Below are 22898 nucleotides of genomic sequence, written 5' to 3'. Positions count from 1 at the left end.
CCCTAACTGAAGAGGATAAGATTATTGAGAGAGAGAGAGAGAGAGAACACTTTGATGAGATTTTAAATGTAGAAAACAATATAACTGACATAAGTTTCGTAATGGAATAACCTATAAATATAGATTTAAATATTATACTACAACCAATATCTAAATATGAAATAATGAATCTAACAGAGAAGATGAAAGAATGGAAAGGCATCTGACAATGATAATACAATGCAAGAACTAAAGAAATTGCTGTTGATACACTAGTGATCTTTAAAAATGTGATAGAGAGTGAATGGGTCACAATGGAAAGAAGCACTAATAACCATAATTCCAAAGCAAAGCAATCTCACTAAATAAATGTGAAAACTGGAGGAGAATTAGTCTACTATTAGCACTTGCAAAAATGGTTTGTAATTTTGTATTTCATTAAAAATGAAATAGAAAAGTTATTAAAGCATAAGCAAGTTTTTGTTTTAGAATAAACAGAAGTATTGTAAATTGCATTTTATTATTATTATGAATAGACAGAAGTATTGTAAACTCCATTTTATTATTATTATTATCATCATCAGACCTACAGGGAGTCAAAAACAAATTGTGAAAGGTTTCCACATAGCTGATCATACTGTGCCTTTAACACATTCAGTGTTTTTGCACTCACTGCTTACCAACCTGTATGTTTCAATTATACCCACCCTTCTCCTCCTATCCACCAGACTCTGGAAATTGAATTTTCTTTATGCTCAACATTCAAAGAGACTAGATACCACATTATTCAATTAATGTGGTATCACATTATTATTCAAGACCTTTTCCAATATTTTTTTCATCCTTTTGAAAATCTAGTGACCAAACACAGTAATCCATATGTGCCCTGATGAAGGCCTTATACAATGAACAATTAATTTCTTTACTTCTACACATCAGTGTCTTCTACATTATTGTCACAATCCATTGTGCTATTTTCACAATTTTAGCAATGTATCCCCTAAATTTTAGATCCTTGTCCACCATCACTCCCAAATTTTTGGTATCTCCTTCACCTTCTGTAAGATATCATTACCAATGGTATATCTTTCGTTCCTCCCAAATTTTAAAACCTCACACTGAGCTGGCAACTCCACATTTTGCCCATTCGTGATGTCTGTTCAAGCCCTCTTGCAAAGCCACATCTGCACTACTCCTTAGCATTCTGACCAACTTTGTATCATCTGCAAACAACTGCACAACATCATTCAAACCTCTTCCAATATTATTAAATTAACATAGATGCTAATCAGTAACAGAACCTTGGGATACACCACTAATGATTTTCCTTTTCTCAGATATTGCTCTAACTTGTTGACACCTGCTAGACAGCTGATCTCCAATCCAGTGAACTAATCTATTATCTAATCCGATACATTTCAATTTAATTATGAACTTGTCATCATCATTATTATTATTTCTTGGGCATCATTATTATTATCTCCATGGCATCAAAGGCTCAACACAGGAGACCCATTATAATCATTGTTCATGCCTATCATATCTCTCCTTGGACTCATTCATCGATGAAGCACTTATAGCCACTTCTAGCAATCCATTCACCACTCCCCTTTGAGCAAAAATTTAGTTCTAACTGCATTCTTATAAACTTTCTAGAGAGATAACATAACTTTTTCTCCCTGCCGTGTATTGGAGAAAAAAAACAGGCTTTGGTGTCTCTAAAATCCCATTATGTTCATTCTTATTCAGTTTTTGAAGCAAATCTGTTTTCATAAGCAACATTCCATAGAGATGCTACAATATCAGTCACTTGCTTGTGGATCCTCTCTATCACTTCTTCATCCCCAACAGGATGATCAGCTTCATATCCATTTCCATTTGCTCCAATTTATGTAGCAGAATTCCAAGTATAATCCTATTGAATGCCTTTACAAAGTCCAAAAGTATCATTGAAACCTCTACCTTTCCTTTATCCAACTCAACTGTTACTTTACTATAAAAAAAGAACGGAACCAAATTACTACGGTAGGATCTTTCACAAAACCAAGTTGTCCCTATAAGTTATCATATTCCTGTCCATGCAGTCCTGAATTCTGTCTTTTATCAATGTCTTCAATGCTTCAATCACCACTCCTAAAATACCGAGTGGCCTATAGCTTGCAACTTCTGTTTCGGTACCTCCTTTATGCAGTGGAACTATATTGCCCTACTGTCACTCTCTCGGCACCTTTCCAGAACTGAGGTTCATATTAAACCGTGTGGTCAGAGGAGGTGTCAATTCACTTGCACATTCTCATGATATAGAGGGTGATATGCTATCTAATCTCATGGCTGTTTACATTAAGGTTCTGAAATATTGGAAGTACCTCCATTTCATCAGTCGATGTTGCATCTAGCACTGAAATATCTCCATCTGAAAAATGATCATTTAGTAACTCAACTATTTCATTTGCTTCTGTCACTTCTACTACTTAGTCATCCTTCCATAGTCATTCTTTCTTTTTACTTGCATAGCAATAGAGCTCTTTAAGATTTTGGCTCATCAGCTAGCTTCTTCTGATAATCAGCTTTGACCTTCCTTACCATAGCGATCACTATTCTTTGTACTGCTCATATGACTGCTGATCACCTTTTTCTTTATATTCCATCCACAACTTTTACTGCAACTCCTGCTTAGTGATGTCATTCACTGATCTAACTCCAACCTGATTTAGCCTCATTATTCTGGGGATATAATCTGATACTGATTTTTTAAAACATCCCTTGACCATCTAGCAGGGTGTTTTTCTCCAGGAAACTGAAGTTTTTCATCTTGTGCACAGGTCAGGAGAACACATACACAATTTACAGAACAGAAAATGCTATCATTACTGGTGGGCAGTTGATGGTAGTAGTGTTATTGTGTTGTAATTGGAGAATTAAGTAGTAAGGGAGACAGCGAGATGTATGTAGTGGAGTAGAATGCCCTCCTGATGAGTTCTTGGAGGTGTCACTTTGTAATAATAATAACAATAATAATCTCCTGTGCACTGCTATCATCTTTCCTGTCCAAAATTTCATGCCACAGCACTGCTCTAAGTTGACTCCTGAGTTTGTCTTAATCACCTGCTTTGTAATTCCACATATACCCCTCCCCCCTTCTTAAAGAAAATTCTGCATGTCTGGCAATTGCCCAGGCCAAGACCATATGACTGCTTTCTCCCAAGCAGACAAAATGTGGCTACATTGGTTACTGCTATGTTCTCTAATGTTACCAGCACTCTCAAACCTCTTACCCCATCTATTACATGTTGTCTCAGGTAGTTATGCTTCAGCAGCTGTAAAAATTCCATTTCTTTCTTTCCCTATTCTCACAATTGAAGTCTCTCATAATAATTATTTGAGCTACACTCATTGTGCTAATTTGGCAATGCAATGGGCAAATTAACACAATGTAAAATATTATTTACATCCCCTCCCCCACACGCTTATACTTACTCCAATCTATATATATATCTATATATATATATATCTATATATATATATAAGCAACCAAATATATATATCATCCAAAAGGATAATATATATATATTTGGTTGCTTAGGGAGGTAACTGAATTAGTTGATATAATTGAATTACTGAGCAAGCACTTTACAAGAGTATATCATCCAGGTGGTGACATTGCAGAAATGAATGAAACAAAAGTTTATACGGGAATTATGGTGAATGAGGTGGAGGTGAGTAGTCTATTACAAAACTTCAATGTCAATACATCTGTGGGATTGGATGGTATACCAGCTCATGTCGTACATGAAGCAGCTAAAGAATTGTCAGTACCCTTGACCGTCCTGTTTAATCTGAGTCTCGGGTCTGGGTTAGTCCCGAGGGGGTGGAAAGAGGGGAAAATAATTCCACTGCATAAAGGAGGTTCCAAGACTGCTGTTGTAAATTACTGACCAATTAACATATCAGGAATCATTGTCAAGGTCTTGGAGAAACTAGTCAAGAGAAGAATACAGGATTGGATAGATGAAAATGGGATATTGTATGGGGGAAAACATGGTTTTGTGAAGGGTAGATCATGCTTCAGTAATTTGCTCATGTTTTATAACACAGTAACGACTGAACTGGATAAGGGTAACGGGTTTCAGTGATTCTACTGGACCTTGCCAAGGCCTTTGATAGGATACCACATGGAACTTTAATCAGTAAACTGGAGCAGATGGGGATAGATATAGGGTTGGTGAGATGGATAAGAGGGTGGTTGATGGAGAGATACCAGAGAGTGGTTTATTCAGGAGTGGAGTCCAAAAGACGGCTTGTGACTATTGGTGTGCCACAGGGTTCTGTTCTTGGACCACTACTTTTCAATTTGTTCATTAACGATATAGGAAAGGATCTGAGAGGAAGTGTTCACTTGTTAGCTGATGATGCAAAGTTGGGTAGAGCAATTGTGAGTGCACAGGATGTCAAAATTTTGCAGGATGATTTGGATAGTTTGGAGGACTGGGCTAAGGAAAATGGATGTCAATTTAATGTGGCAAAGTGTAAGGTTATGCATTTTGGAGTAAAAAGATTAGCAGCGGTATATCACATTGGTGGAACCGTACTCCAGGAGAATGATGAGGCCAGGGATTTGGGAGTGTTGGTAAGACCCCATCTGGACTACTGTGTCCAGATATGGGTGCCAGGGTTTCTTCTTGATGGGAAGGAGGTGGAGAGGATCCAGAGATGAGTGACCAAGATGGTGGCAGGTCTGTGGAATGAACCTTATGAGAACAGATTGAAGATTTGTGGGTTGCAAAAATTGGTTGATATGCGGAAAAGGGGGTGATATGATTGAGACATTCAAATTACTGAAGGGTTTCTATAAGATTAATCCAGAAGATATTTTTGAGAATAGGGCTGGTGGTGGGAGGACTAGGGGGCCATACATGGAAGCTGGGCAAAAATGTGGTTAACAGGGGTGTTAGAGCTAGGTTCTTTACTTGGAGAGTGGTAAATGAGTGGAATAAGCTGCCAGAGTCTATTGTGGGTGCTATGACCATGAATAAGTTTAAGGCGAGGTATGATAGATACTGTGTGAAAGACGAATGGTTGTTCTTGATATGATGTTAGTGCCTCCCTCGATGAGTCTGTCGACTCCTTGGAGTTGCCCGTAATAATAATAATAATAATATCCTTTTGATAGATTGCCACATGACAGAAAGGGAAAGCAGCATTACATCTTGAGTTTGTAGCAGCTGAAAGATGAATTGTTTTAGAAAATAATGAGCCACAATTGATTTTTTTGTTTATTATGAGTGTTTTGGATTATTATGAGTGTCTTGCTTGTTTGTGTGGGTTTTTTTAAGGGCTGTTATTTTTGTATAATCATACTGTACTATGTGTCATGGCACCAATGAGTAGAACAATGGTGAGTAATTTCAATTGCATGCTTTTGTTGAAATGCATTCACTTCACGGAGTAAAAGATTTGTGGAACAAAAGTAAAACTGGTGAGTGTGGATGTCAAAAGTGTTTTGAGAGCAAATTACACAAATCTGCAAAGAGTGAGAAGCATGACACTGGTGACTTGAATGATAGAAAATGAGAAAATAGGACTTTGAATCATGGTAAGGTTGTTGTTACAAGTAAAGTGTGGAAGCAAGTGAGGTTGCACGCAATATAAGTAATAATAGCAAAAATAAAATGGTGGATAATGAAGAGAATTATCAGAAATAATAGTGTGTGTGTGAGAGAGAGAGAGAGAGAGCGAGAGCGAGAGAGAGTGCACTTAAGTGGAGTTTCCACAGAACAAAATGTTAGATAGAATGTTGGTGAGATGCCTTGCAGGTAGTATGGCACAGAAATGAAAGGAGATACAGGAAAAGAGAGAGAGAGAGGGAGAGAATGCACAATATGAAAGAGCAAAAGAGGAAGAATAAAGATTGAATTTTGTATGGTGTTTCCACAATAAGAGGAGTGCTTGAAGAGACTGTGACAAAAGCAGAAATAATATTTACCACAGGGAAATTGATCTGATTTCACTTTTTATGTGGAACAAGAAATCCAATCTGTTGTTTTTGGAACAGTACCATACTATCCTGTGTTTAAAACCTAATGTTGTGAAGACAAGAGGACATGTTTGAAAAGGTTCAAAAAATAAATACAAAAGGGAAGAAATTTTTTGAAAACATAGCAGTAATATTCTGATACACTATATTGCTTACCTTTCCCCATATACTCTTATGAAATGGATCAGATATCATCAGCGGTTCTTTCAGTCCTGGATCATAAAGATTAGTTCGTCCACTAGGGAATGGAATACCGTTATCTGAAGAGTATATAATCAAGGTATGGTCCAAAACTTCATGTTCTCTCAGTTCTTGGAGAAGTAGCCCAACCCCTAAAGAAAATTGGACTTTGAATGCATAAAAAAATTAACTGAAGTTTAATAGATTAAAGTTTTATTCAAAGGAAAAGTAAAATAAGAGTAATACATAATCATTATGAATAATTATGGAGATACGCCAACATAGAAATACACTACCATGTTACAGGTAACATTGCACACTACCATGTTATCTGTACCATGTTACAGATAACATGGTAGTGTGCAATGAATACGATATACTCCAGGATGGTCCACCGGAGGAAGTGGATCCTTTTATGAGTTGAATAAGTTCTTTAATTTTGCAGGTTGTATTTCTGTACAGAGCTTATTCAATGCATCGAAGGATCCACTTCCTCTGCTGGCTCGTCCTAGAGTATACCGTATTCATTGAACCCGTAATTTGCCCTACATAAGTGAAACAGGACACATACTTCCTATCCAAAAAAAGGAACATAAATGGCACATTCAATTTAATAACCATTGTAAATCTGGCTTTTCTGATCATGCCTTGAATTCTCTACATAGAATTGATAAGAAAGACACCTGTTGTTTACATCACACCAAAACACGGTATGAGCGTAAATTTAAAGAGGCCTGTGAAATTCTAATTGGCCACCCTAATCTTAATAATAATGGCGGTCTAAAAATCCCAAGAATATGGATGACATATATTCTACCCACATAACCTTTTGGTCTAAGAGTTAATTATAATTAGGACTGTAAGTAAGCTAGGATCTTACCTTTAATATAACAATACTCATGTTAAATTATAGATTAGGTCTCCACTTTCAGTGTTTTAAAATGATCTATATGAATTTGTTCTCTGATGATGTTATAAATAGAATATAGCTTTCATGTAGTTTTTTTTTGGTCAGGTTAGTAGAATAATGGTTGATCAAATCATTGTCACTTTGGCATACTGTTTGAAATGTAATATAGATTGTTTTTGAATATATAAGTGCAGGGCCGCCGAGAGGGGGTGATATCTGAGACTTTTGTCACGGGTCCAGAATCAAAAAGGGCCCGACTGTCGGGCCCTGATGTGTCACATAACTGTGTTTATAATGCATGGTTTTAATTCTCATAATAATACAACAATGATAAAGGATAATAGCATATCGAGAATGATGCTGTGTAATTGATTATAATTTCTTTGGATTAATATAGGTCAAATTGATTTTAAAAAACTGAGTAAGAAAACTGACAAGTTTCGCCAACTGTACTATTTGGCTTCTTCAGGGTAAAATTAATAGATGTAAAACAACGTAAATACAAAAACTGTTCACCAAAACTGAAAAACATCGTTGTATTCAGTTCTTTCCTTTATGAACAGTTTTGGTGAACAGTTTTTGTATTTACATTGTTTTACATCTATTAATTTTACCCTGACGAAGCCAAACAGTACAGTTGGCGAAACTTGTCGGTTTTCTTACTCAGTTTGAGCTATATTAATCCAAAGAAATTAAAATTAATTTCAATAGTTCTTTTGGTCAAAAAAACCTTTTTATCACAATGATACTGTGCTTTGTTTTAGACAGACTACTATGTTCTTTAGCTCGCCAAGAGTGTCCAGAAGACACTGATTCTCTCGGTGTGGATTGCTGTAGTTATAGCAGGTGATGACAACAATAGGTGTTCGTGCAAGGTTGTTGCAGTCGGCTATGCTAGTACTATCTAGTATATGTTCCCTGCCAGAACGCTTCATTCTTGTTAGTATTTTGATAGACGAAGTTTTTGTGATTGTTTGTAAAGTGTGTAACTGTATAGTGTAGGCCGTGAGCTAAAAAATAAAAGTAAGTATTCTTATTAATTTGATTTTTTAATTATTAAAATTATATTTTTAATAATAAAAATTTGACCAACAGAAATGTATCATCATAAATCTGGAAATCAAAAATGAAAGGAGAAAAGGGATCGTGAGAAGGCAAAAGAAGAATTAAAAAACAAGCATTTACTACTGAAATATTTGAAGACAGAAGAACACCAAGATATTGAAAAAGTGAAGCACTTTTTTAAGTGGGGCCCGGACCACAGACTTGTCAAGGGCCTGAAAATTTCTCTCGGCGGCCCTGTATAGGTGTATACTCCAGATGATGACTTTAATATGAAGGTTGAAATGTCAAGAAATTAAAGTAATTATTCCTAACACAGTGGTAGTCTCTATAATGTTACTGAAATGAATGCTGATCACCATGTAACACTAAAGGAAAGGATACTTAAAATCATTGTTACTTTTGTGATGATCCTATGGATACTGAATCCATACCATTCCTTTAGTCTTGCAGGATATATGAGTCATAAAAATACAGAGAATTAAGGCAAGATACTATTGGGCAGGTTTAACCAGTGAGGTTAAAAATTTTGTTAAGGCTTAATTGTCAGGTCAGGAATTATTTTCAGGTTAAATAACACATGTAGGCATTGCAATATCTTGTCAGATCTTCACAGTATCTTTCTCCAGATGTAATGGGTCTAATGCAACAAACAGAAAGAGATATTCATGGTTGTAGTTTAAAAAAACCTTCTTGAATAATTATTCAAGAAATTTTTCTTAGTGCACTAAGGAATTTAAGAGGCTTCTCACAAAAGAAGCATGAATAATTTATTTTATTATATTTTAGTGATGAGTTTTATCTCTGGATAAAGGCACATATTGACAGCAATATTGTAAAGCAGAAACAGTTAACAATTTTGTGCTCCTAGTATCCTGAATTGATAAAGATGGGTATTGTATTGAAGAAGTTAGAAGATTATTACTCAGAAGAAAAGCAATGACAAATTTAAGCAAGATCTATAAAGATATCAGCCTTGCAACAAAAATCAAAATTGTGAAAGCAATGGTATTCCTCTTACTATTATAATAACGAACTTAACTCAAATAAATTATTCTTTATTCGTAGAATTTTCGCCTGAATATCACAGGCATCATCAGTACAGGTACAAAGACTAATTAAATAATAACTGTTATATTCACAAAGCGCCACCTAAGTTTAAATTTCCTAAATTTATTATTTTTTTTAATTAAATTTTTTTTTTCAATATATATAAATACAGTGATACCTTGGCTAATGAAGATAATTCATTCCTGAATCACATTTGTTAGACGAAACATGATTTCCAGTAGGTTTCTATAGAAAATCGTTTCATTCATTCTGGATGCTGCCTACTATTTAAAGATAAGTTTTATAAAATAATAAAAAAGCACACTATAAAATGGCAAAAACTCACCAAAGGCTCAGATGAATAGCTTCTCAATGAGATGAAGGAGAATGGAAAGTAGAATGAAAAACTGATGATCTTTACACTATTATATACACTTTATTAAACTGAAAATATGTACACAACGTTTTTACTATTCTTCTTCCAAATTTTCAAAGTTTATTCAAGGTAAGTCTCATCTTCTTCAGTAGCTGGCCTCTGTCTCTTTGCTAAAGGAGAAGTCAAAAATCTGTCCAAAGTTGATTGAAATTCTCTTTTTTTCAGAATGTTTTTAAAGTGATTCAGACACTTGTCTTCAACCAAGGCACAAAGTCTGTTCATTTCAGCTTTGTTGGAATGCCACCACTTTGTAGCCAAAGACTGAAACTCTTCCCAGTAGTGGAGCATTTTTTTAATGTCACCTGTTAGCATTCTTCCTCCTCCTTCTATCTCACTTCTTGCTGTCTTGAACATAAACAACCCAGTCGGGTTGGTGGGTCTCCACTATGTGATGTGGTCGGCTCATTTCTTTGTCACACACATACAGATGGAAAAGATAAGCTCCTGGAATGGCCGACCGTTCATGTTTGCTGCTTTATGTTAGCGCACGTATCCACTAAAATCTTTATTAGCCGAAAAATTCGTTAGCAGGGTCACTCATTAGCCGAAGTATCGCTGTATATATATGTGCATACAATTACAAATTAGGAAAGATTTGCTGATTTATAGAGTACTATCTCCCACAAGGGGGAAAGATGTAGACCATCGGATCTGTTTAGGTTAGGGGAGTGAAGTAACTTTCACATGTTTCTTTGTAAAGCTGTTCCATTAGGAACTGACTTTTCTCTTGTTCCACTGAACTCTATGTCTGGTGTTGATGGCATGCTCTGCAAGTCCAGATTGTTCAGGTTCAAAGTACTGGATGTACGACTTGTGTTCTTCTAACCGGATCAGAGCAGATCTTCCTGTTTGTCTGAAATATGATAATCCACAAGGAATCTGGTAGATACCTGGATAGCTGAGATGTGAGAGCTTGTCCTTTGGAGACATGAGGAATGTGAAGATTTTTCTGACGGGTTGAAAGGCCACGCAAATATTTAGTTGTTTTAACACTTTAGCTATGTGTTGTACATAGGGGATAGGTATATGCATAGGTTCTTCTGTATTTGAAGAGGTGCTGGAGCACGACTACTTAAAGCTCTTTTTATGAAGGAATTCTTATAAACATTGGATATGAAGGAGGAATTAATATATTGTAATTCTTTTTGTAATAGTTCTTCTGAAGAACAAAAGGAGTGGGCTCTATGAATTTTTATGGTATCTGCCTTTTGACTGGGATGGTGATGTGATTCAGCATGAATGTACTGGCCTGTATGAGTCTCCTCCCAACTGTGAATTGTAGGTTACCATCTGGTTGGCAAAGAATTAAGAGGTCTGGAAAGGCTAACTGCTTATTTACTACTACTTCTAGGATGAACTGGATCCTTAGATGAAGTGTATTTATTTTTGAGAGAAACTGTTGTAATTCTTCCAAAGGGCCCTTCATATGGCAAAAATGTCGTCCACATATCTGAACCAAAAGTTAGGTCTGGGTGTAATGTTGTCGAAGATATGTTGTTCGACAACATTACAACAGTAATGTTGTTCGACATTAACTACTTCAAGTGCTCCATGAAATAGTTGGCAATAGCAGGAGATACTGGATTACAAATTGCTGTTTGTTCAATTTGTTGGTATAACTGGTTTTTGGAGGAAAAATAACCAGACTTTATTACAAATTCAAATAATTTGACTATGTCTGGAGAAAATTCTTGGTGTAGTAATTCAATGCTGTCCACCAATGGAACATTCGTAAATAGCGAAACAACATCTAGACTAATCATAATCTCTGAATCCTCTAGATGCAGATCAGAAATTTTATTTCTGAAATCTACAGAATTTTTTTATATGCGTAGCAGATCTTTTGGTTGAAGAAGTGAGTAAATTTGATAGAAATTTTGATATTTTGTAAGTGGGACAACCTATACAGTCTACAACAGGTCTTAATGGAATTCCTGGCTTATGCACTTTTGGAATTACCAATAATCTAGGTGGGCACCCGAAGGAGGTCTTTAGTGTTTTCTTTTTATCTTCATCCCATATCGATATTTTTTCTATAAGAGCATTAAGCCTTTTTATTTGACTACCGGTAGGATCTGAAGTGAGGGGCCTATAAGTCGAATAGTCGCGGAGTAACAGTGACATTTTTTTCTCTTATTCTCTTCTGTCTTGAATGACTACAGCCTTCCCTTTGTCAGCTTTCATAATAATTAGGTTCTTGTTATATTTTAGTGATTTCAGTACTTTTTGTTCAGTGTACGATAGGTTCGGCTGAGGAGGCTTGCCGCTAAAAAGAATTTTTGCACACTCCAATCTTGTCCCTTCATATCCAATGGTTATAAGAATTCCTTCATAAAAAGAGCTTTAAGTAGTCATGCTCCAGCATCCTCTTCAAATACAGAAGAACCTATGCATATACCTATCCCCTATGTACAACACATAGCTAAAGTGTTAAACCAACTAAATATTTGTGTGGCCTTTTGACCCGTCAGAAAAATATCCACATTCCTCATGTCTCCAAAGGACAAGCTCCCACATCTCAGCTATCCAGGTGTCTACCAGATTCTTGTGGGTTATCATATTTCGGACAAACATGAAGATCTGCTCTGATCCGGTTAGAAGAACACACATCGTACATCCAATACCTTGAACCTGAACAGTCTGGACTTGCAGAGCATGCTATCAACACCAGACATAGAGTTCAGTGGAACAAGACAAAAGTCATTCACAAAAGTCAGTTCCTAATGGAACGGCTTTACAAAGAAACGTGTAAAACGCTACTTTACTCCCCTAACTCCCACAAGGGGGAAAGACGTAGATCTGATGGTCTACGTCTTTCCCCTTGTGGGAGATAGCACTCTATAAATCAGCAAATCTTTCCTAACTTGTAATTGTACACACACACATATATATATTTATATATATTGAAAAAAAAATTTTTTTTTTAAATTAAAAAAAAATAAATAAATTTAGGAAATTTAACCTTAGCTACTTAGGTGGTGCTTTGCGAATATAACAGTTATTGTTTAATTAGCTTTTATTGTACCTGTACTGATGATGCCTGTGATACTCAGGCAAAAATTCTACGAATAAAAAATAATTTACGTGAGTTAATCCTGTTATTATAATAGTAAGTAATATGTTTACCCTGTGGTGCTGTATGGATGTGAAAGGATCCTGAGAAAGAATGAAAGAAGGAAGATAGATGCTTTTAAATTATGGGTTTGGAGACACTTACTAAGAAGACTATGGACTGCAAAGCAAACCAATAAATCAGCTATAGGCAGAATACAGCCAGATCCCTCAAAGCTATGATCATTAAGCAAAATTATTATACTTTGGACATATTATGCGAGCAAATGACAGTCTGGAGAAGATGATGATGCTTGCTAAAGTTGACGGAAGCAGGAGAAGAGGAAGACTAAGAATTAGATGGGTGGATGGAGTTAAAGAAGAAACTGGAATGCGACTGGAAATTTTACAAGATATGGCCAAGGACAGATCTGAATGGAGAATGTATGTTCACAGAATCACCAGGAGTCAAAAACGACTCGATGGAACATAACAACAACTCTTGCTAAGCACAGAGTGAAGAACATGGAGATGAGATGAACACAATCACTAAGAGAAAGAGAGAGAGAGAGAGAGAAAGAAATTCAAAGTTATGGAATAATATGGTTCAAGAATTTAAGGAATAAACATTATTTTCTTTAAGAAATGCACAGACATACGGTCTGTTAATAGCAATTGACATATGTTGTTTTCAAGTTACTATGATGTTATATCATGGCCAGCAAAGGTTGGTTGATTGGTAGAGCCTCTGCTACTAATGGCATGCAAAACGTTGAGCAAGTTTGAGTGTGGTTAGTAGTTGGAAGGAGACCAATCGTTCGATGCTGTTGGCACATTCTTCCTCGATGAGTCTTGGACTCCCTAGAGGTGTCAAATAATAATAATAATAGTATATTTGTTATTATGAGTCTTAATTTTTAGCTGAACCCAATACATATTCATCTTTATTTATTTGTATAGTTTAAATTCAGAGAAAGTTAATTTTTCATTCAGAATATAATGATTTGTCTTTATATATTCACAAAGTGAGCATGAGTATATAATTACTGTAAATATTATTTGATTTATTAAATTATTTTTGGATATACTTAGAGTAGTTACTGAATTCAGCTATACATACATACATCTTCAAGGCCCACCTTTCCTAATTGGGTTGTGGGGGCAAACCCAATTAGGAAAGGTGATCTATAGTTGATTTAAACTATAATAGTTAAAAATAAGGTATCTTTAAATTGAGTTAAATTCTTGAGTCTGAGGTCAGTAATAGCATAGGAGACAAATCTAGTTACCATCTTGGCAATTAAAATAGATGATTGAATAGAAGAAAAATAATCATTATCATGTAAAAATAACTATGATACAGGAAACACACAACTGTCCAAGACAATAATGCTTTGTCTACTTGTAAATTGACAACTGTACTAAATTTTTTAAATGTAGTTTGTAATAGATTTACAGTGAGACCAACATACATTTTTTTACACACTTAAATTTGCTTAAACCTCACATTAAATACCTACTAAGGCAACTAATGTGAGGTTATTAGCCTCCATATACAAGTAGCAAAGTCTTGAAGTTACTTCACGTGCAAACTTTGCTTACACTTGGATAAAGGATGAAGTCAAGAATATAATTTCTTGGCATCTTTAATTTATAGTATAACCAAGTGAAAAAAACTTTCAACATCAATCTTTAATCCAGAGTATTTTAGTAATAAGATGCGACACCTTTTGACTACTGGTATATGGAAATATGACTTCAGCATTACCTTGGTATCATTTTCACTTCTGGGTCTGGTTCCCACTGATGAGACCTCAAAAAAATGTCAGAACCAGTCAGGGTAGTGGCCCTTCCCATAATGCATAGCGTTATAAATGTCTGTAAGGATAGGTGTGCTGCAGTATGGAATACTAAGCCAACACTATGTGAGATCATTAACCTCTATATACAAGTAGCCCAGTCATGAAGTTACTTCACGTGCAAACTTTGTTTGCTTATACCTGGATAAAGGATGAAACCAAGAATATAATTTCTTGGCATCTTTCATTTATAGTATAATCAAGTGAAAAAAACTTTCGACATGACCTAATGTCCAATCCTCACCTTCTCTTGGTACACCCTGTTAGGTATCTACCTGGGTACTGAACAAACGAGGATGAGCTGGCAATTTGGGATTAATTGACCAAATTGCATTCTTACTGGCTTAAACCACAATGTAAAATGATGGCACAACATGACAGAATTTCATGTTGGCTTAGGCATTGCTCAGTTAAGCAAGACCTGCTGTTGTTATTGTTAGGGGACCACAGCAAACAGTGAAAAATCAGCTACTGGAACAAATCCCAGAACACATCCCAACTCAGCATCAATAGAGTTCAAGATTAGTACTATCAACATAAGAAGCATCAATGGAAAAAAATTCAATGAGCAAAAGAATTGGATAAGTACCAGATTGACATAATAGGTGTTACTGAAACAAAGAAAACAAATACAGATGAGATTTTTCTAAGCAGCAAACACAAAATGTTATATTCAGGCAATATCAATCAGGGAAAAGAGGGGGTATCTATAGTATTCAGCATTAAATAAGAACATATTAGCAGGGATATGTTACAAAAAACTGATAATGCTAGGTATCTTGACATAACGGTGGATAGGCATTTGAAGTTCAAAGGTCACATAGCAAAAGTTTCAAATACAAATCAGAGGATAATTGTGATGCTGCAGTAAACCTTGACATGCAAGGATAAAGAACTCATTTTGCCTCTTTATAAGAACTTGATGCTCTTATAAAGAACATCAAATTCTTTATAAGAGGGCAAAGAAGAGGCACAAAGATTATATCAGGATTATGGGGACAGATTGCAAAGCATGTGAATTACAGACTCTGGTTAACAGGAGAAAGAGGGATGATCTGACAGAGGTATATAAACTTTTGAATGGGTGTTATAGGATATTGTCTGATGAAAGTTATATGGAAGGTGGGGAGAGAATGTAGGGACATTCATGTAGGTTAAGTTTGTTTGCAGACAAGAAAGGGGTAAGAGCTAGGTTTCTCTCTCACAGAGCAGTGAATGAGTGGAATAGTTTGCCTTTATGGGAAGTGAATGTATATAGTCTGAATGAATTTAAGAGAGGGTACGACAGTTGGTTTGGCTGATTTAAAGCTATCCTCAATGAGTCCTTGACTCCATGGAGGGCTCAGATAATAATATAAAAAAAAAAAAACTGCTGATCAGAAGTTAGTAATGGTGTAACTTTTTCATGTAGTACTATCATAAATATCCTGTACACCCCCTGAGGGTACAGATCAGTAATTTGATGATAACAGTTCTTTAAACTGAATTAAATACTAGAAACTAAAATTAGTAACAGCATTTCCTAAGGAAAAGTCAGCTCTACTGGATAGCATATCACAAAGTAAAATAATATTGTTCCTAACCACCATTCAGAAGTTAGACTTGAAAAGAAAACAGTCATTCACCAGAGATGAGCATTTCAGAATTATTTGTGTTATATAAAGAAGTTTCTTTACATATATTTAAATTAGTAATGAAATTTGGCACTTTTTCACACTACAAACTGATACTGAATAACAGATATAATTTGCAAGTAGTGCGCAAGATAATGTTTAGATATTACGTGGAAAGTAGTCAACTTATCTCTCTAGTATTTTCATGTTTCACATCAAAGAAGTATGCTTAACTTAACATGCAAAGAATGATGCACAGTTTCCACAGCCTCTTTTTCGCATGCAATTCCTGTTTAATAATGACAAACAATATTAAACAGGAATTGCATGCGAAAAAGAGGCTGTGGAAGAGATATAAGGATACAGGAGAAAAGAAGATGCATGAAGAGTATAAGACACAGGCCAGAAGAGTGACTAGTATGGTAAGGAAGATGAAACTGGAATATGAGAGATTAGCCCTAAGATCCAAAGAAAATCCTAGGGAATTTTTTAGATATGTGGCCAGTAGGAGGAGAAATGACTGTGGAAGAATGATATTGTGGGATAAAAATGGGAATAGAGTAACTGATGCAGAGGACATAGTAGAATTGTTCAATGAACACTTTATTGGAGTATTTCATCCTGGAGGAGTCAGTTTTAATGGTAGAGGGACAGGGCAGGTTCAAGGTTTAGAGGTACAGGAGAAGAGTGTGTTTCAAATACTGAGTACTCTGGATGTCAGTAGAGCTGTGGGACTGGATGGTATTTCACCACGAGTTTTGAGAGAATGTGCTAGGGAACTGACAGTGCCTTTGACCTGGCATTTCAATGAAAGTCTGGCTGCTGGAAAGTTGCCCATGGAATGGAAGGAATGTAAGATAGTGCCATTGCATAAGGGCAGTAGCAGACTGGAAGTGTCTAATTATAGACCAGTTTGTGTGTCATCAGTAGTTAGTAAGATCTTGGAGAAGGTAATGAAGGACCATATACAGCATTGGGTAGATGGAGGTAATGTTATCTGTGAGAATCAACATGGATTTGTAAAGGGGTGCTCTTGTTTTAGCAATATGCTAGCCTTTTATGATAAAGTTACAAGAGCATTAGATGAGGGAAAGGCATATACTGCCATTTTCTTAGACTTAGCGAAGGCATTTGACAGGGTGCCACATGATAAACTGATATTTAAGTTGCAGCACATGGGTCGGGATGTCAGATTGGTCAACTGGATTCAGGATTGGCTGTCCGATAGGTATCAGAGAGTTGTGTATGGTGGGGCAGTTTCAAGGAAGCAGAGGGTTACAAGTGGGGTCGTCCCACAAGGCTCAGAACTGGGACCTATATTGTTTAACATTTATATCAATGACATTGTCAGTGGATCAAGGGAATATTCAGCTGTTTGCAGATGATGCAAAGCTGGGAAAGATTATTAGTAATAGTGCAGATGTGGTAGCCCTGCAAGAGGATTTGAATAAGCTAGATTGATGGGCAAATGAATGGGGCTGTCAGTTTAATGCAGCAAAATGTAAGGTCTTGAGGTTGGGAAACATTGATGGGACACTGCATACTCTATGGGAGGAGTTATACTAGAGGAAGTAGGGGAGACAAGAGATCTGGGGTTGATGATTAATAGAAACCTGAAATTTAGGGGACATATTGCAAAGGTGGCAAAGGTAACACAGAGGATTGCTGCAATAATGAGAAGAACACTGACCTGCAGAGATAAAACAGTTATAATTCCATTGTATAAGACCCTGATCAGACAACACTTGGACTATTGTTCTCAGATTTGGTCCCCAGGATTTGAAGGGGATAAATTAATTGTGGAAAGGGTACAAAGGCAGATAACAAATATGGTTTCAGGACTGTACCATGATAGTTATGAGAATCGGCTGAGGGAATGCGGGCTGCAGAGTTTGGTGGATAGAAGAAGGAGAGGTGATATGATTGAGACTTTTAAACTGTTGAGAGGTGGTTACAGGGTTGACATTGGGGAGTTCTTTCGCTTGGTTGAACAGCGGGAAGGAGTGATGACAAGATGCCATCCCTGGAAGTTACGAAAGGAAACTGTGAGCAGGAGGGTGAGGATGGCTTCTTTGCATGGAGGGTGGTTGAACCATGCAATGCATTGCCTAATGGAGTGGTGAGAGCAAGAACGGTCAAGGAGTGGTATGATAGACTTTGTGTTTCTTAGTAGGGGGGGGGAACCTCCCCTCGATGAGTCTTGATAGATTTTGTGTTTCTTAGGAAGAACCTCCCACAATGAGTCTTTTGACTCCATGGAGACCTGAATAATAATAATAATAATAATAAATCTGTTTAGGACCATAAATAAAATAATGTCCATTTACCAATAACAAACTAAAGCATTTTACAATAATATTTATTTAAGAATTCTCCAAAACATAAAAACAAGCATAAGATATACTTCAATTTTATTTATGTCTATAATGATCCTTTTTATCCTTTTGGCAAAACTGTTCAGTCATACATATGATGGATAGAGTGCATTCCTGGTGAATAACTAAAGAATGTTACTCTTTAGAGACACTTGTTACATTATGATTAAGAATTATGGACATGTAAACACAAGACTATTTTAATATTTGCCAAATATTTCAGTCTGAAAATAACAGACTATCTTCAGTGGCTACATAGGAACAGTTTTTAACAAGGTGGAATACCAACAATTGATCATTCAAAAGTAGAACGAGCTGCATGATGTTACATTGCTAAGCATTAAAGAGAGGAAAAATTTCATCAGAGTAATGATTAAATTATAAGTATTAATTCACAATTTCATATAATAATCTTAATTTATAAATAACATTAGACTAATGTAGGAATTAAAAGTCTCAATTTAAGAAAAAAAAAAAAAAATTAATGTGTTGTCCTGATTAAACTTTCCCATATTTTTGATAAGGATATACAGTCATTTCGATTCAAGTTAGGGAGTTGAAGTAAGGCCTCAGCACTCTCTTTGAATAGGTGTTCAAATTTATAGCAACATCTGTGTAGAAGGCGAGTCTTTGACCAGAGGATGTTGTGGCTTGTCTCTATCCCGTGCTGAACCAATCTAGACTTATTGGATTTGTTGTGCTGAATGCATGATTGATGTTTTTGAATTCTTTTTTCTATAGAGCATCCTGTTTGTCCAAAGTAGGACAGATTGTTACAAGGAACTTGATATACGCCAGAAATAGAATTTTACTCACTAAAGAGTAAAATTGTTCCTTCATGGGAACAATTTTACTTTTTTAAGGTAAATTACCTAATTTACCGGTCCGTTTACCAAACAGACCGGTAAATTATGTAATTAAACTATCAGTAATACAAGGTAAGTTGCGAGCGAGAATCATCTTTCTGAAAAAATACCGCGACAATAAGATTATTCCTAATTTTGCTAAGATAAAAGAAACCATCAAATCTCCTGGAGCTCATAATATCTAGAGAAACACCAGTTTAGCTTTAAACCGCAATCTACTCAGAGCAGCTAAACATGATCTTGCTATTAACATTCATCAAATTTCTGATCTCTGTACCTTTATCTCCATAAACTTAGACCCACATCTTTCTGACATAGTTCTTAATGTGGCTAAACGCTCTATATAACATTCATATAAAAAACAGAATCAACATCTAAACTGCAAATTTGATGTTCTTGTTTCTAGACAAATCAAGCCTTTCCAAGTTCCAGATAATTGGGTTGTCAACGTGTCCATTCGCCCTTTAACAAGTAGTGAAACATTCATCCTCTCAAAAGGACATGGTTTCGCTATAGTCTCTAAAAAGATTCCATATCTAGATTTCCTGGTTAATATCGAATGGAACCTTAGTCATTTTTCCAATGAAAAGGCTAATTCTCTCAGCCTAGAAGTTGCTACTACACTGTTTAAAGCCAAGCTTCCTCCTTCCAACATATTTCCTTCTGAAAAGAAAGCGCTACATTCCTTATGAAGCAATGGTGACCTTGTCATCACTAAAGCAGACAAAGGAAAAGCGACAGTAATTATTGATTCTTCAAACTATAGAAGAAAAATTTCTCTTTTACTTCGAGATCGCTCAACATACCAAGAACTTAATCACGATCCCACTAATAGGCAACTGAAGAAATTAAATTCCCTTCTAGATGAGGTGATAAGTCTGGATGCAGACACGATAGAAAGGCTAAAAACACATTTCGCAAGACCTCCTAGATTTTATGGTCTACCTAAAATCCACAAGATAGATATTCCTCTTCATCCTATAGTGGACTGTATTGATTCACCTACTTATTGCATAGCCAAATATTTAGTGAAATTATTAAAATCACATATAGGCAAATCACGCTCTTTTTTGAAAAACTCTTCGGATTTCCTAAATAAATTAAAAAATATCTCATTACAACCTACTAATCTTATGGTGAGCTTCAATCGAATCTCTATATACTAACGTACCTCTCAAAGAGACTTTACAATTACTTGCTGACATCTTCCCACAAGACGTTATAAAATTATTTGATTTCGTGATGCACTCTGGATATTTCTTGTGCCAAAACTAATTCTACAACCAAGTGGAAGGAATGGCCATGGGAAGTCCACTTTCACCTGCTCTAGCCAACTTTTATTTGGAACATCTAAAAGACGTCCTGTTTTCATCTAAATTCCCTCAACCATCCTTTTGGGTGAGATATATAGACGACATCTTTTCAGTGTCGCCTCATAACAGAGATTGCTTACTTTCCTTTTTAGCCAGAATCAATTCATTACATCCTCATATTAAGTTTACCATGGAGATTGAAAAACGCAACACGTTATCCTTTTTAGATGTCCTCCTCATCCGTTCACCATCAGGTATTCTAACAACAACAGTTTACAGAAAACCCACTTTCACTGGACGTTATATTCTCAAACAATCTGCTCATCATCCTTATCAAAAAACAGGAATCATAAAATGTTTAATCCAATGAGCTAAAACTAATTGTTCAACTCCTCATGAATAACAGAAAGAACTTTCAACTATCAAACATCACATGAAATTAAATGGCTTCTCTGAAAAATGTACACAAATCTGTTTGATTCCTACAATCCAATCGAGAACAACGAATATTCAATACGTCAAGTACCAATTCCATATATTTCCGAGATTTCAGAACCAATTTCAAGAATTCTGAAGAAATATGATTTAACAGCCACTTATATACCTATTAAGACAATATTCACATATTTCCCCTCTTCTAAAGATAAACGCTCAGGTCTCTGCCTGGTGTGTATCAAGTTTCTTGTAACTGCAATCTGTCCTACTTTGGACAAACAGGACGCTCTATAGAAAAAAAGAATTCAAAAACATCAATCATACATTCAGCATAACAAATCCGATAAGTCTAGATTGGCTCAGCACGGGGTAGAGACAAGCCACAACATCCTCTGGTCCAAGACTCGCCTTCTACACAGATGTTGCTATAAATTTGAACGCCTATTCAAAGAGAGTGCTGAGGCCTTACTTCAGCTCCCTAACTTGAATCGAAATGACTGTATATCCTTATCAAAAATATGGGAGAGTTTAATCAGGCAACACATTAATTTTTTTTTTTTTTTGTTAAATTGAGACTTTTAATTCCTACATTAGTCTAATATTATTTATAAATTAAGATTATTATATGAAATTGTGAATTAATATTTATAATTTAATCATCACTCTGATGAAATTTTTCCTCTCTTTAATGCTTAGCAATGTAACATCATGCAGCTCATTCTACTTTTGAATGATCAATTGTTGATATTCCACCATGTTAAAAACTGTTCCTATGTAGCCACTGAAGATAGTCTGTTATTTTCAGATTGAAATATTTGGCAAATATTAAAACATTCCTGTGTTTACGTGTCTAAAATTCTTAAAGAATGTTATTCACTGAAAAACTTGTAATCAAGCTTAAAAAACTGCTCACAATATGTGAATTATATATGTATAAAATATAATATTATATATATATGTATATATATATAATTAACAAGAATATTTAATATGACTCTAATACTTGTAATTAATTTATAAGCTACTGAAATTGAATTACGAATCTTCTTTTTTGATCATATAAAGGAAAGAGTATACCTACCTTGGTCTAATCTGCTAATAGTAGTATACTGAGCTGCAATATCTCTCCTAGCAGCAGAAGTATCTGGAACAAAATAGGGCACTTTCACTTCATCTGGGTAGTAATATGTTGGCTTCCAATCAGGGATGATACCCATGCCTTTTTCTCCATTTCCAAATTTTTCACAAAATGTACCATATTCTGGATTGGTATGACCACAGCGATGGGGGTCATGAAATGCTATATAGAGAAAAAATGGCCTAAAAACAATTATAATTTAAAAAATACTCAATACAGACACAGAAATTGTACTGATTGTATATATCATACTGTAAAATGAATTTAAGGATACATAAAATATGTTTTGATGGGTGTGTCCTGTTAAGTTGTGTGAATCTCTTCCTGACAATAAACATTTGGAGAGAGAGGGAGTGAGAGCATTCACTCTACTATGCAATCATAATTAGTTCATAGGCCAATCTGCTTGTCTGGAGTTGTGGTCAAGGTGTTGGAGAAGCTAGCGTGGACAAGGATTCAGAACTGAGTGGAGACAGTAGTAGAATTCTCTTTAATGGGCAGTATGGGTTTGCTAAAGGAAGATCATGTTTTAGAAATTTGCTTTATAACAAGGTAATAAATATACAGTAGTATAATTAGATTTTGCAAAGGCTTTTG

General features: G+C 35.5%; 1 protein-coding gene across 1 annotated transcript in view; it reads right to left on the bottom strand.

Moving 5' to 3' along the window:
* Sgsh (N-sulfoglucosamine sulfohydrolase) overlaps positions 1 to 22898 on the bottom strand; it is a 97447-nt gene that overhangs the window by 7347 nt on the left and 67202 nt on the right. The window contains exons 4-5 of the mRNA XM_090397522.1: positions 22245 to 22483; positions 6170 to 6345 (exon numbers count right to left, since the gene is read on the bottom strand). Coding sequence (XP_090253648.1) covers positions 6170 to 6345; positions 22245 to 22483 — 415 coding nt within the window. The remainder of the gene's footprint in view (positions 1 to 6169; positions 6346 to 22244; positions 22484 to 22898) is intronic.

Source organism: Typopeltis vanoorti, chromosome 9 (genome assembly GCF_054136105.1).
Source record: "Typopeltis vanoorti isolate ZY-2024b chromosome 9, IOZ_Tvanoo_1.0, whole genome shotgun sequence".
Classification (NCBI taxonomy): Eukaryota; Metazoa; Arthropoda; class Arachnida; order Uropygi; family Thelyphonidae; genus Typopeltis; species Typopeltis vanoorti.
The sequence above is the reverse complement of the archived record's forward strand: the minus strand, read 5'-3'. Positions and strand labels throughout refer to the sequence as shown.